This window comes from Equus caballus, chromosome 16, assembly GCF_041296265.1.
Source record: "Equus caballus isolate H_3958 breed thoroughbred chromosome 16, TB-T2T, whole genome shotgun sequence".
NCBI classification, from domain to species: Eukaryota; Metazoa; Chordata; class Mammalia; order Perissodactyla; family Equidae; genus Equus; species Equus caballus.
The window spans coordinates 28417128-28432231 of NC_091699.1; the positions used below are offsets into that span (position 1 = coordinate 28417128).

Genomic DNA, 15104 nt, shown 5'->3' on the forward strand with positions numbered 1-15104 from the left:
GCCAGGTTCTCTTTCCTTCCCTCAGTTATGGGATTGTTAGCATCTGTCTCCTTTACTGGACTATGAACTCCTTGAGGGCAGTCCCCATTTCTGGTTTTGCTCACCAGTGCACCGGCAGCCCCAGGCAGAGTACTGGGCGCATAGTCATTCTCAATGTTTATAAGACCAATAATAAGCACATGAATGAGCGATAGAATGTAAAATACCTAAGCATAGTACATGGCACACAGAAAATACTCAGAAGGGTTAGACATCATTATTCATTCAAGACGCGAAAGACAGGATGCCTACCATCAAGTAGCTTTGGCCTTTGAATAATATTTTGAATTTTTCCCTGGTGTGGAACTTTAAAACATGCTATTTAGGAAATTAGAAGTACTTGAGAAGATATATCCTAATTTATTTAGAAAGTTGGTTATTGACAAGCCAACTAATGATTGCTATTACGTGAAAACAAAAGGAAAATGAGCCTATTCTCTCAACATTCAGCGGTAGCTTTATTTTCATACTGGCACCAGGCCTTTTTCAACTGATTTTTTTTTTTTTCAATCACTAGGACCACAGTTTAAAATTTATAGCATTTTCTTCAAGGATCCCGTCACAGTCATTTTGATGGAAGTTTTACTAAATGGGCCATAAATTACCAGATGAACTAGTTGGCAGTGCAGGAACCAAAATTAATATTCATCTAAGCGATATACATCATAATTTTGTTTCTTTGGGTAGAAAATGAAAAAGGAAAAAAGAAAGATTCCAAACCACTGTTGAGGTCACACTAGAAGTTGGAGGAACAAATCCGTAAGAGCTGGGAATTCTGTTTAAAGTCAATCAACTTTAGCTTTGAGTTTTCCTGGCATTCATTGGTTTGTTACCTGACCTTCGTGTTGTTTAAAGATAGTTAGGAAATTTCATAAGCTTATCAAGAGGGGCCGATAAAGTACAGGCCAGTAAGGCCAACAGGCATTTTTCAAATTTACTTTCTTGTCCCAGCTCCTCTTTAGGATTCAAGGGCTTCAGAAGTGCTATTTTTTTCCTTACTGCTCAAGAGCTTTCTGTTTTAATAGAAGACTAAGGTTACTTTCACCCTAATTGGACTATTTTAAATGGTTTTCCATCACCAGAGCTTCACCAAAGACCTTAGGACATTTGTGGGACACACGTGCTAAAGTTCGATGAGACAACTTTGTAAGAAAAGAATGGAGAGAAGAAAATAGATTCCCTTCTGCTTTCAGCTTCTCTGCAATTAAGTAGGAAGGGGTGGGTTCGTGAATATCCAAAGTTACTGTTTTCTCCATTTTGCTCGTTAAACATTAACCGTGGTACCATTACCAAGGCGAGTTCCTGGGAAGGTCAGTTGGCCTAGCCAGCTTGGTTCAGAGGCCGAGCTCGCCCATTCCCACCAAGGCACTTAGAGCAAGAGTCTTCCCTTGGTGAGGATCTTTATTCTTCTCACCATGAGGAGCATCCTGTTCCTCATCTGGGGCCCGCCTCTCCCTCTTGCTGATGACAACTCACTTTCTTTCTCTCCACCCCACCATCTTGAGATCACTATATTCACCTGTTAACACCGGACCTTCCTTGCTATAGGGCTGAGGTCAGATAACAGTGCTCCGGCTGTGCTGCCCAGTGGTTAGAGGGTCAGAGCAGGCAGCTGAGGTTGGGCAGACATGGTTCAAATCCCATCTCAACTGCTTATGAGTGGCTCACTGTGTACGAAGCTGCTTAGCTCCTCGGGCTTTCATTATCCTCATCTGTAAAAGCAGAAGTAATACCACTGACTTCCCACTGACCTTATTATTGTGAAGATGGCATGGAATCATGCAGGTGAAGCACAGAGCAAACACCGGGACCAGGAGTTCAGAGTATTACATGCTTGTGATGGATGCCAGGATCCAGAAAATGCCTCCTTCCCACAGGCATGAGTGTAACCCAGAATCTTTTTTATGGGTGTTCTTACGTGTGTTTCTATTGAAATTTGGCAGCTGGAATTTTTAGGAGCCCACACCTGGGCTGGTGCCTCTTGTGGAAGTGCTGACCAGGAGCCAGACTCCCCTCTAAGATGAGGCACAGGGAGGGGTAGGGAACTTGTCCGAGTTTGTAGGGTTGTAACAACGGCCCACACTGGGCGCTGTGCTAAGTGTTGTCCTTCAATTACACTGTTTATCACAAAAACCCTAGGAGGTAAGTCCTTTAATATCCCCTATTTTCAGGTGAGGTCACTGAGGCACAAAGAAGTAGGGTAGAGTAATTGATACAAAGTCGCATATCTGGTAAATGGCAGAGCAAGGATTCAGACCCCCGGGGCGTCTCACCCCAGAGCCTCAGCGATGCTCATTCTCAGCCGTGTCACTGAGCCTTGATTACCATTTTGTCAGTGCCTGGCACATAACGGGTTCCTAATAATTCTTCAAATGCTGAACATAGACAGCTAACATTTATCGAGCACTCACTCTGTACCCTGATTACTTGAACCTTGATTACTTTCTATGCATAACCTAATTAATTCTGATGGAAACCCAATGAGTTGGGTCCTCCCGTTAACCCATTTTACAGATAAGAAAACTGAGGCACCAAGAGGTTAACATGCTCAAGATGACACAACGCATAAGTGAAACAGCCTGGATTTAAACTGAGGCATTCAGACCCTAAAGCTGAAGCTTTCAACCTTAAAGATGGACCCTCATCCCGTGTGGAACTCCTGCTGGTTCTTGCCCATCTTCGTGCAGCATCTGTTAGAATCTTCTCCTGACGTGAAACTTAAATGACTGTGGTGACATATAACATCATTAAACATTCTTTTAAGTTCTGAGTGACAACAATTCTGTCAATGGAAGAATCTTCCTGGATGTCCTTTCTCTGATGATTAGAGACTTGAGAGTAGAAATTTTATTCTAGCCAGCCCTCTAGTCTTGGAGGAAAACAGCTAACAGATTCAAGTTTATATGAGATATTTATGAGACCAATATGAAGTTTATACCAGGGAGATGGAAATGACATCATAAAATGGTTTCCATGGGCTTTGGGTGTGATGCTTACAAAAACCCAAGCACACCTTCTTCCTTCGATTTGTGGCTGTATTTGCTGTTACAGTAGGAGATAATGCCAATATGGATCGTTAAAGGCAATAAAATCAACATGTAGAAAGAAGCACCACTACTTCTGAACCAAGTGTGCATCTCCCAGTTCGCAGTGAGAGCCGCCGTTATCCTGAATGGGATGTCTGCGGATGCTAGACGCTCTCCATGCCTCTCGATTTCATCTGTAAAATGGTGGTAATAGCAGCATCTCCCTCATGTGAAGATTGCACGAGTAAGTGTATGCAGAACGTTTAGAATAAGTCCTAGTCTGGCATAGAGGGAGTGCTGTACCCCTGTGGCGTTATTATGATGGCAGTGTCGGAAACGCCAGCATTTCACTTCCAGTATTCCGGCCGCTCATTAGAGACAGAGGTGAGCAGTGAAGCACAGAGAAGCTGATACGTTCTTTCTCAGGCTGTTCAGCCTGAAAGTACGCAGGGAAGACACTTTTTAAAACCCTTTCCGAGTAGGGATGAGGTCACTGAGCACCCAGCAGTCCTTCCGTGTGTCTAGGGCTCAAATGCAAGTGTCCGTAGGCCAAGTCGTCATGTGCTCCCACTACACCAGTCTCCTGCCTGGGACAGCCAGAAGTGGGGCCACTGCCACCCCTTCCGACACTTCAGTGTGAGTTAGAAAAAGACACCTCCCCTCCCCGCCTGCCTCTTCTAGGAGGACACGACCTGTAGCCCACCCACACTACTCACCTCCTTGCCTGGATGCCTTGCTCACAGCTCAGCCCACACGACCATAAGCAGTCATCCTGGAGAGCAGAGAGAGAGGACGGAATTGTCCAAGAAAGAGAAGGAAGCTGTTTTGCATTTTCTGATTCTCTGTGAGGTCTATAAATTTGCTATTTCTTGTCTCTTTCTTGTATCTTGGGGAGGCTTTCTGTTTTCACTAGAAGTGGCCCCACCCTGTCATCCACAGTACAGAACCCTGGAGACTCCCAGAGAGTTTAGCTGGAGCTCCCTCGTTCCTTTGCCAACGCTCCACGAGCTTTCCGGTCCTCCTTTTTCCTATTCTTCAAAAAGCAGAGGATACTTTTCTTGATACCATGTGGATCATATTGAGAAATGGTGCAGTATAAATTTAAGATAGAAAATTCTCCTCACTAAATATGTACGTATATAAAAATATATAAAATGTAACACATATATTTTATTCTTGTCTGGAATCTGAAAATTATAAAGTAGACTCACAATCAGGTTTGCGTTAAACTTAGCTACGCATATAATTTCACAAAGCATAAAATGTTGTTTTTGTTTTAAGAGTAAAAAATACCATGAATTGCAAACATATGTGCACAAGAGGGAATGTGGCTGTCTATAAACGAGTGAATAGGTCACTCACTCATACTGATAATGATAAATATTTCGTGTGCTGGCTGCTACACTAAGCTCTGGGTGTACCGTGGTGAACAAAACACACAGTTCTTGCCCTCATGGAGCTTAGGGCCTGGTGAGAAAATACAGTCAATCCACAGAAAAACAAATAACTATGTATACATCAAGAAGCAGCTGTGAGGGGTAAGAACTCATTTGACTTAGTAGCATATCATTGTGTGAATGTTCTCCAACATCACTGAACTCACGTGTAGAAATGGGAAGGCAGCTGCGTGGACCAGAAGAATTGGTCTGGGTTTTCCCAGATGAGTCAGAAGGAATAAGAAAAGGGCAAGTATGGTTGAAGGTGTTTGCAAGAATGTCTTCCAGGGATGGACAGTGATGGACCATGGAATATAATGGACCGTATTTCACTGACTTGGGACCTGAAACCAGTTCCTCCTCCAGAGGAATTAAATATACAACTGGAAAAGACACTGGGATTCTAAAGATGAACTTGGGAGAAGAAAGTAGGGAAATTTAGCTGTAGAAACCTCTTGTTTCCAGGTACTCACCCCTGTAAGATGATGTAAAAATGTGCACGTTAATTTTTGTATGCAAAGTGGTTCAAATATACTATAGTTTAATGGCATTTGAATGCCACCACTTAAAGTGGGATTTGGGGGTGATGACATCGAGGCTTCCAAAAGGAGATAAGCAAGATATTGTTGATTACGGTAGGATTTTTACCTGAGAAGAAAGGATCTTCTAACATTTTAGGACTAAAAATTTTTTTTTTTTAAATCTAAGTACGTATTTGACTTTTAGCCTCTATTTCTTTAGGACGTGTCATCTATTTTATTTTTCCGAGGCTGGTAGCCAGGTATATTCTATATTTAAGGGAAAAAGGAAAGAATTTTAAAATGTGCGATACTTAAGTTAGACACAAAGAAGTCTCCTCTAGCAGCATAATTACCCAGGCTATAAAATCCTCTGTGCGGGGTGCTGAGAATGCAGTAAGGAGGGGATCTTCCAGTTGTAGAAATACCAAGTCTAGGGAAATAACATCAGGACCATGTAGAAATTACCGTGGACAAACACCACTGCATCCCTTAGAAACCAAGTGGGCCCATACAGATTGAAGTGTTGCTTACACAGGAATTGAGATCTGTGTATGTGTAGGCTATTTACACACACCCCTCCCCCCCCCCCCCACCAGTGAGTGCTTTCCACAGAAGCATTCATTTGAGCACCATTTGTTCATTAAGACTCATATTCCTTTTTAACTGCCGTAATACCTACATTTTAGATAAGTTGGCCTTCCCTTTATCATGCCCCAGAGCAGACTACAAATTTGAAATAAATTAAGACAGACAGGACTTTCCTGAATGAAAAAAGGTTTTTTTTAATCCAACCTAAGTCAGGGCTTGAAGCCTTTTACTTTTCGGTATGTGGTGTATCCTCATCTCTTGCTTCCAGTGAAATCTAAGTTTTAATTAGTTTGAAAACATAGGTGTGATATTTTACAGAATGAAATCACTGCCCCTGTATTTAATTAAATGAACCCTATAAAAGTTGGGTTTTAGCCAGGGGCATAATTTATAGTAGGCTGAATTTAAAATTGCATTAGCACTTTATGCCGGGGTCGTTTGCCCATGTAATAGAAATAGAGGTGATTGCGACCCGCTGATCCTCAGAAACCAAATGTCTTCCCATAAATACTTATTTTCTAATTCAGAGAGAGTATGGAATGTCTTTTCCAAATGTCATATTTTAAAATATTCTGAACTGCTTGCAGTTAAGTTGTAGGGAACTTTGCCAGCTTTCTGGGCTCCTGTCTTGAAAGGAGTCGTCAGTACCTGTAGTTTCATCGATGGTATTTCTAGGTCGACAGTGTAAATCCGGCCTCGTTCTGGGTATGGACTCAGTGCGTGTTCCAGCGTGCACGGTCTCTCAGAGCAGTCTGCCACCTCAGCCAGATCAGATCCCACGCTATACCTCTTGGTAAAATGCGCCCCTAGTGCATTCCATCTGACCATTTCTTAAGTGGCTTGCGCATGCTGTGGCCTCCTTTGCCCCAGGAAATTCTTCCAGTGGTACCCCATCAACCAAGAGGGGAACAATACTTTCTGAATGAATGAAGGACTGAAAGATACACAGATGAGTTGTGAGTGAAATTTACCCCCAAATGGAAAAACCCACCAGCTTTGCGTTTGTTCTCAGGGCCACGGAAAAGACAGTCACGAGCACCTCGCAAAGGGCAGCAGGCATGTTTCCCAGGCTTTAATGGACCCAGGAAGGAATCATTCCACACCCTCAGCATAACTGTCTGTCTTGTCACAGGAAACCTTATGCTAAAGAACCTTTTTAAGGTCCCTTAGTGTCGTGTCATATTTGCAGCAGTGATATTTGCCTTGAGACAAGCTGATTGGATTTTCACCATAATTGCACCTAAGTCCCAGGGGACCAGCCAGAGCCTTAGGTGAATAACTTAAGCATTTAATTTATAATAAAGATAAAGTTTGCAATCAGCATTTCTTGTTCCAAAACATTTCATTTACTTGGTTTTAGAGCTGCATAAACTGTTTTAAAAGCAATCTGCTCAATTGGGCGAGTTAATGATATTTAATTTGACCGGGCCAAACGTCACAGGATGAGCATTCCGTCTGTAATTGCAGCCATCATCATCGCCGTTTTGTGTAATGTGGATGTAATGCTCATCCCGGGAATAGAGGTTGTCATTCTCGGTTGGCTGACGGTGCACCGGAGTCATCACCTCGCTAAGTCCCTCAGTGATGTGATTCTGAGATGACAGTGTAATAAGTGTTATGGGCACAAGGTAATTCAAAACAAATTTGGCTGCAAAAATGGATCGTCTAGGATAGTAAACTCCCGCCTTGTCTCATCGTCTTTTAAGAGAATGTAATGATCCCTAAAATACGTTGTCAAGAGGCTTGTGTGGCAGGAGTCAAGTCCCGTAAAATTTATCTATTGACCCCCCCCCCCCCCCCCCAGAGAATCCCAGCTCGAGGACTGACAGTATTAACGTGGATGTTGGCAGCCCGGGAACATGAAATGGGCAGGGAGCCTTTCAGTGTACAAATGTCTCTTAAAACTACCTCCCTACGCTGCATTTTGCTTCTTTGATTTACAGATCATCTTCTCCTGGACAAATGTGACTATTCTGGTATAGGCTTGCCATTAGCACTGATACCCTAATAAATTCTTGTTATTTGCATGTTAGGAACTGGAACAGATAATCCCATTAAACTTCATAACAACCTGAAGAGCCATGACACTATAATTACATGTATTTTGCGGATGAGGAAACTGAGACTTAGGGAGAATAGGGAAATCGCCCAAAGCCCACAGGCAGGATTCCAGCCCTGGCCTGAGCCCAAAGTCGCAGTCCCCTCGTACTCCCTCCCTGAGCTTTGAGGAAGGAGGTCACCGGGTTTGTGCACGGGCTTATGTGAACTGTGTTTGATTAACATATACACGTGGCACTGGGCTGCTGAAATGGTTCTCTTGGGCACAGTTGTCAGAAGTGCCTTTCTGTGGGACTCAGCCATAAGCGGGGGTGACGTTCTGGTGTGGGATGAGAGGCCATTTCACAGCTATCCCAAAGTTCCAGGCCTCCTTTGGGTTTGCCACTGCTCTTTCTGCATCTGACGCAGTAGAGATGCTACAGGCGTTGTTGCAGCAACGCCTTTTAGTAATTCCCAAAATGGGACAGATTCACAGAAGTCTTCCTGCTCCCTGGAGTTTTGTGCTCTGAGACACAGGGGAGCTGTCTGCCCCTGAGAGTCCTCTCAGCTCAGACCTATCCAGGAGGCTGCTTTATGTTTCGTTTCCTAGGTACCATTAAAACATCCACCCAGTGGTTCTAGCCTTGGTTTATAAAACCTGCCCAAGTGAAGCAATAGTTGCCATTGCTTTTCTGTGATCTGATTAAGATGCACTCCCAATCAGAAAAGCACTTTTGCTAATCCTTTATATGGACACAAGGATGTTTCTAGGAACTAATCAGAATGCATTCTGATTGTAGTTTTACAACACATCTGTGTGATAGTTACACCGATTGGGATGTTTTGGGCTGCAAGTAGTGAAGACCCAAGTTAAAATGACCTAAAGTGTAAGGAATGTAGCATTAAATATGACAAGAAGTTTGGGGTCAAGAGAGTCAGCTTTCTTAGTTCACTTGCTCAATAGTATCATGAGAGACCCCACTTCTCCCATTTTTCTGCTCCGCATCTGTCAGTATGTTTATTTGGCCTCAGAGACTGGCTCCTAACATGATCCCAAGATATTCCCATGAGTCCAACACATGCACATGACTTGCCCAGAGGCAGAAAAGGGCCATCCCTACCTCGTGTCCTATTTTAAGAATGAACAAAACTTCAGTGCTCCCTAGCATATCCCCATCCTGTCCTGTCAGCCAGAAGTATGTTGCACGCCCCTACCTAAATCCATCACCAGCAGAAGGAGCAAGACCAGATCCACCGGATGGGCTAAAGCCAGTCAAACCCACACCTCCAGTCCCCCCAGAGGGAATGCCCTCTGATCTGGTGGAAAGGAAACAGAATCCAAGCTCTCTCAGTGGAGAGGAAGCAGCAGGAACCGGGAGGGATGCTTGCTGACTGGGCAGCTGGCATTGTCTGCTGTGGTATTTGCAAGACCTATTGTGTGTGTAAAAACTAAAGATTCCTAGGACGGACTCCTTTTTAGCTACAACTAGGAGACTCCTAGAAGGAAATCCCATGTTCATTCCCTTTTGGCAAAAGGCCTGGTATTTATATATAAATAGAGAAGGCACAGATTTGACAGGTCTTGTAGCACCCATTCAAAAGTCTTACTGTCTGAGTTCATTGTGGGCAATTCTAGCTTTGGGACAAGCCATCCCCAGTGACTCCCAAGGGTGGAAGACCAGCGTGGCTAGGTGGCATTGACCACATCTCCTAAGGGTGCTGTCTGTTGCATTAATTTAACCCAGGGACAAATTTACTACCACATTGTAAATTCCTATATTATTTGACTCTTGGTGTCACACATTAATGGAAAATAGGGCTCAGATAGTTCTGCCTCAGCATGAATTTCACAGCACTGCAAGTTGCTTTTTAACCACCCACTCCCACCTTGTTCCCTCCCATCCTAAGCCCTGAGCCTTCTGGGTTCTGAGCGGGAAGAGGTCAAGATGGTCAACTGGTTTGGAAAGCTAGAAAGAATTCCTTTGTGTCCTTTTATTCTTTTCTCAAGGTGGGAAGAGTGAAGACAGTTGTGGTGTTAAACCCCAGTGTTCCCAACCTTCCGGGCTGGAGGATTTAAGAGTTTGGTGGTTCAGCCATTCACTTATTTACTGGTGCACTTGAGTCATTTTGTAGCCCAGAATTCTCACTGTGCCTAAGTCCCTCATGATGTGAGTAAATTACTTAAGTGGATTGAATCCAAAGCATTAATAATCTCCACTGGCTTGATTCATTTGGGGTTCATTACGAGGAAAGAATCCGACCTCTATTTTTCATCCCAACAGTTGTTTACAAGGCGCTCCAACCCAAGAGTTCTTGTCCCTGTAGGACCAGAGTGGAAGGGCTTAGGAAAAATAGAAAAACATCTGCATAATCAGTACTCGAGCTCTGCTTGGACAAAGAGCAACTGAAGTGCTTTCTACCTCATAGGATGGACCTAATGGTCAGTGTGCTTTGAAGTATAAGATACTGAGGGGGGATGTATCTGCCAGACAGGAAAAGGTTCAATGTTTGCTTTAATATTATAAATAAATGCTAAAAACATGCATATTGAAAGAATGGAATATTAATCTAAGAGATTTAAATTCAGGAACTCCTATGTGAAGTGTCATGAATCGGTCAGTGTTGCTCTCCAGAGATTTGAGAAGCTGAGGAACTTATGCTGATATATATTCTGCAGAATATGATTTCTATACCATCATTTTATATTTGACTTAAAAGGCAAACCAACCACTTGGGGAGTAATATTGAAATATTTCAGAGACTGATAACTTTCCTGCCGAGCAGCCATGAGACATTACCAAACTGCCAGAACATTACCTCCTATTCCTTTGCTGGGGGGAGTAGAACGGGGAGAGTGATTTAAATAGTTGGACTTCCATATTGCTTGGAATGACTTCATCTTCTAGAAATAAGGTTCTGGCTTCTATTTCCTTTTGTGTAAGCTCTTCTAAAGATAGTCATGTTGAGTTATTTTTTGATTGTACCATTGGAAAGAATCCTGGATACAGCATCCAAAATTCTGACCCACCACTAACTAGCAAGGTGATCTCATGCAGTTTATTTGAGGCTGGTAGAGGAGGGAGATGAACATGCTTTGGTCCTGCCAACTTCCCAGGACTACGATGAGAGAACTGTTAAGAGGTATCTTCATTTAAGTCATGCGGTAGACAATAGGCACTCAATAAGTACAGGCAGTGGGGGTATAGCAGTAGCAAAGGATTGTACACAGTCAGAAACAACACAGCAATTAAGCTAGCTATTGTTTCCCAAATGTCAGCCAAGATGTCAGCCATTTGAGTTCCTCCTTGATATTTGCCATATCCACCTATGGCCTGTATGATCATTTACTTAATATTTTCAATCAGCTTTTAAAGAAAAGCAAAGGAATACATTTAAAAAGGAAACTTCATATCACTTCCATAAAAGGAAAACTATTGTCACCTGATGCATACTGAAAAAGCACATGCCATTAAAACATAACAATGTAATTAATTTCTAGTTAGCTATTATTGCGTGATAAAGGCTCTGAGCCTGAGGCCGCTCTTTTCTCTCTCAGGCAAGATTAGCATGTGATGAAATTGTGTTAAAGACATTCCAGCCAGGACTTCCCCGCTGTGACATTTATTATTTAATGCCAGATCTGTATACCTCCAAACTCACTCCCGTCCCACCAGGCATTCCTTGGGAAACCTAAAACAGAGAGAATTGAAGTTCTCTGACACCCCCATGTTGTTCTTCCAAAGCTGCTTCTACGGGAAAACAGTCAACCCGTGTATCAGTCTTTCCAGCTTCTGCTGATTATAATCCTCTCCCACCCTAAATGTTTTTCAACAGGTCAACGGTAAAGACTTATCCAGAGCAACTCATGACCAGGCTGTGGAAGCCTTCAAGACAGCCAAAGAGCCCATCGTGGTACAGGTGTTGAGGAGAACGCCGCGGACCAAAATGTTCACGCCTCCGTCAGAGTCACAGCTGGTGGACACAGGAACCCAAACGGACATCACCTTCGAGCACATCATGGCTCTCACTAAGATGTCCTCTCCCACCCCACCCGTCTTGGATCCCTATCTCTTGCCAGAGGAGTAAGTCACGTGATTGTGCGTCACTAGTCCTTCAAGTGTGGTGAAGTGCGATGAAGTTGGTTTTTTCCCTTCCATGTGGTGAAAAAAATTAATGTGTCCTATAATGTTCCTCCAAGTTGCCCATGTTTAACTTTACTGTTTATAGAGGCAATAAATTGAATCCTGCTCAAAACCGCTCCGACATATTAATTACTTTATTATCACCCTGGAGCGGAGTTATTCAAATTATATTCTAAGAACAAAATTACTCACAAATGTCGTGAAGTTGTTTCAGAACAAAATTTAATCACTGCAAATGGTGATGTGAGGGTTTTGTAGTTAGAACGAGAGGGAATGCTGATGGTTCTTTTAAATAGACAACAAAGTAAGTTGGGAATGAAAAGAGAGACCTGGAGGTTGTGCATTCTGCTTTCTTGGGCCTCATTTCAAATCTGGATCCATGTAATAAGCCACACATGCCTCCTATAAGTACTGCATTGACCAATTAAATAACAGCTGTGATCCTCGCACCATATTAATTACTTGACACGTGACTCTCCTCTTACCTGACTTTCTGCCGTGACGTAGAATAGTTCACGTCAGACAAACCTGATGCTCAGACTAATGTCTAGCCATGCAACTTGGGTAATTTATTTTCCTGGGCTTTATTTTTTTCTTTATTAAAATTGGGATAATAATAGTCCCTATCTCATAGGATTGTTGAAGGATTAAATGAAATAACGTATGGAAAGTTCTCAGCATGGCATATGGTAAGCACCCAATAGATGATAGCAGCAGTCGACGTTAATTTAGTGATTGATGTAAAATATTTAGGAAAAAAGTGAAGAGCAAGAAATTTTCTGAGATAGACCCCTGGCTTCAAAGATGTCCAGTTTAATAAAGCTTTTCGAATATGATTTTGCACATCTGTGGGCACCATGTCCACTTCCGCATCTCAGTCTCTCTAGGTGATGTCAGAGGAACTCCCATCTCTGCCCATCTTGCTCCTGGTTCAGATCATTGACTTGATGCATTATTTCAAAGGGGATTGTCACCTCTTCCAGGGAAAACCTCCCTGGAAGCAATACCTGTTGGATTTCTATTAGTAACTCAGGAGCTGGAGTGAGCACACGTGTCCTGTTGGTTCCGTCAAATTCCAGACAGCAGCTTGCCTTTCACTGCATTGTTTTAAGGGTCAGCTGTCATCCGAACCCAGGGCTAATTCCCCAGGCTTGACGAAGTAAATTCGACTGCAGCTGACAGCATGTAGAGGTAGAGGAGGGGGCACCCACTGACGCTCACGCACAGTGTGCAAGGCCGTGTGCAAAGAACTGTTATCCCATTGATTTCTCACGCCCGTCTCTCTTTTATACCGTGAGCAACTGCAGACTCACCAGTTCTACTCAGCTGAAGTTGGCAGCTGGCTTGAAAGGCGGGTCTGTCTCACCTGAACTCCCAGCTCTTAACCAGGATACTCTATAGCATCCCAGTTGATCCTAGGAAACAACTGGCCAGTTCACTGCATACAACCATTCAAACCAGTTATTTGACAGTGTAGACCAAAACTGCCTCTGGTTATTGATGAGGCATTTAAGGCTACTCCTGACTCTCAGATGTAAAACTGTCTTGGTGATGGGCCTTTTAAAAGCCAAACCCCTAATTTCCTCTGAAGTCTAGTTAACATGACATGACTGATCCCCAAGGGGCAAGTTGAGAAATGTCAGAAGAGTCCAGAGGTCAGACTTCCCAAGGTTCTGGCTGCAAGGTCAGAGGACAGCAAGTGCGTGCATTGGGACTGGATGGGGAGCACTAACTTGAAACTTGAAAGCCCAAGCCTGCCATCAGCATCCTCGGTCCTAAAAGCCCTTAAGTGCAGGCAGTATATTTGCCTGATGGGTCCAGAGACTTGAAAGCCCGCCCTCGTTTGAATGACCATTCATGTCTGATCTGTTGTTTCAAATCTAAGTGCCTGGGAGGGAAGACCAGTGCCCATTGATTGCTGCGCTGACCTTTGAGAACGTGAAGCTTTGGGTCCCCAGCCAACAATCAGAGGCTGAAGCTTTCCATCTGCATCTGGCACCTTTCAAAGCTGCTGACCGAGCATGTTATAATTCCCACCGCCTTTGCTCCTAGAGCTTCCATTAATGACGCTTCCAAAGCGGTGGAGGGTTCTGTGAATTGTTTCACATATGTTGTCCTGGAGAAATACAAGCTTCTGGTCTCCTAGCTGTGTGTGTGTGTGTGTGTGCATGTATGCACACATACACATGTGCATTTTATGCATGTATGTATGTACGTACGTACATTACGCACATGTATGTGCATACTGGGTCGTGATGTCAAGCATGTTGTTGTGGGTACAGTCAAAAAAGTTTGAAAAGACACTGTCCGTGATGATAGCACAGTGGTTTCAGTCCCTGTCTCCTGTCTAGAGACTGAATGAGAAATTAGTCATACTGAATCACATAACTAGTGGGCTAGGGTATGGTCACGGGAAACAACAAAGCCAGCCCCACTCTCACCCTGGATCTTAACTCTTTCTTCCAGAGCAAACAGACTTTAGCGCAAGTGGTGGCAATATTACAATGGAGGGCCTGACTGTGCTGAGCAACACAACCAGAAAGGTGTGAGCTGTGACAGTGCCTGGAACCTGAGAACTGCTGCCATGCCACTGCTGGGACTTAGGATGGGGCGATGAAAACAGATGCTTATAACTGGAAGCAGGGCCTCAAAGAGCTTTCGTCTTTTTTCAGGCATCCCGCAGCCCACGAATACTACGATCCAAACGACTACATCGGAGGCATCCATCAGGAGATGGACAGAGAGGAGCTGGAGCTGGAGGTATGAAGAACGTCCTTGTCTCGTTTTTAGGAGTCATTATTAAGAATAATAAGTTCTCTATAAGCATAAATTTAGTTTATGGATGCTGATGAAATATCCACTTTTAGTGGATTTCTTTCAAAAGAACTGCTTGTAGGCATGCCATTTGAAAGGCACACAGCTTTTTCTTTCTCCCTCCACGCTAGAGCTTAACGATCAGATCCCAGAGCAGAAATTTAGGGTTTTTTCTTTAAATTACTTAAAAGTTAGGGTAGTAAGCCCTGTTCTGAATCTTTGAATTTGCATGGTCTACTCCCGCCAAGCTCTAAAATCCACGCGTTCTTGTAATTAATGTAAGCTTCCTTGCCTTTTTCAGCTCTTTAAGCCATCACCACTTTTTATTCAAAGGCAGATGCGCAAGAACAGGTGGATAATTATTAAAGTGGATGCAAGCCCACACCCAACAAAAAAAGGGCTGCCCGCTGATTCATTTGCTGAAAGTTTTCCAACACTGCTCTTGAAGAAATTCAGCAAATCCATAACTCTCTTTAAGTGTTATTTGAGGCCAAATATAAC

General features: G+C 43.4%; 1 protein-coding gene across 7 annotated transcripts in view; it reads left to right on the forward strand.

The window, feature by feature from the left end:
• PDZRN3 (PDZ domain containing ring finger 3) overlaps positions 1–15104 on the forward strand; it is a 234540-nt gene that overhangs the window by 202233 nt on the left and 17203 nt on the right. For all 7 annotated transcript variants that reach the window (XM_014731454.3, XM_023620080.2, XM_070238604.1 and 4 more), the window contains 2 exons: positions 11482–11729; positions 14462–14549. In XM_014731454.3, coding sequence (XP_014586940.3) covers positions 11482–11729; positions 14462–14549 — 336 coding nt within the window. The remainder of the gene's footprint in view (positions 1–11481; positions 11730–14461; positions 14550–15104) is intronic.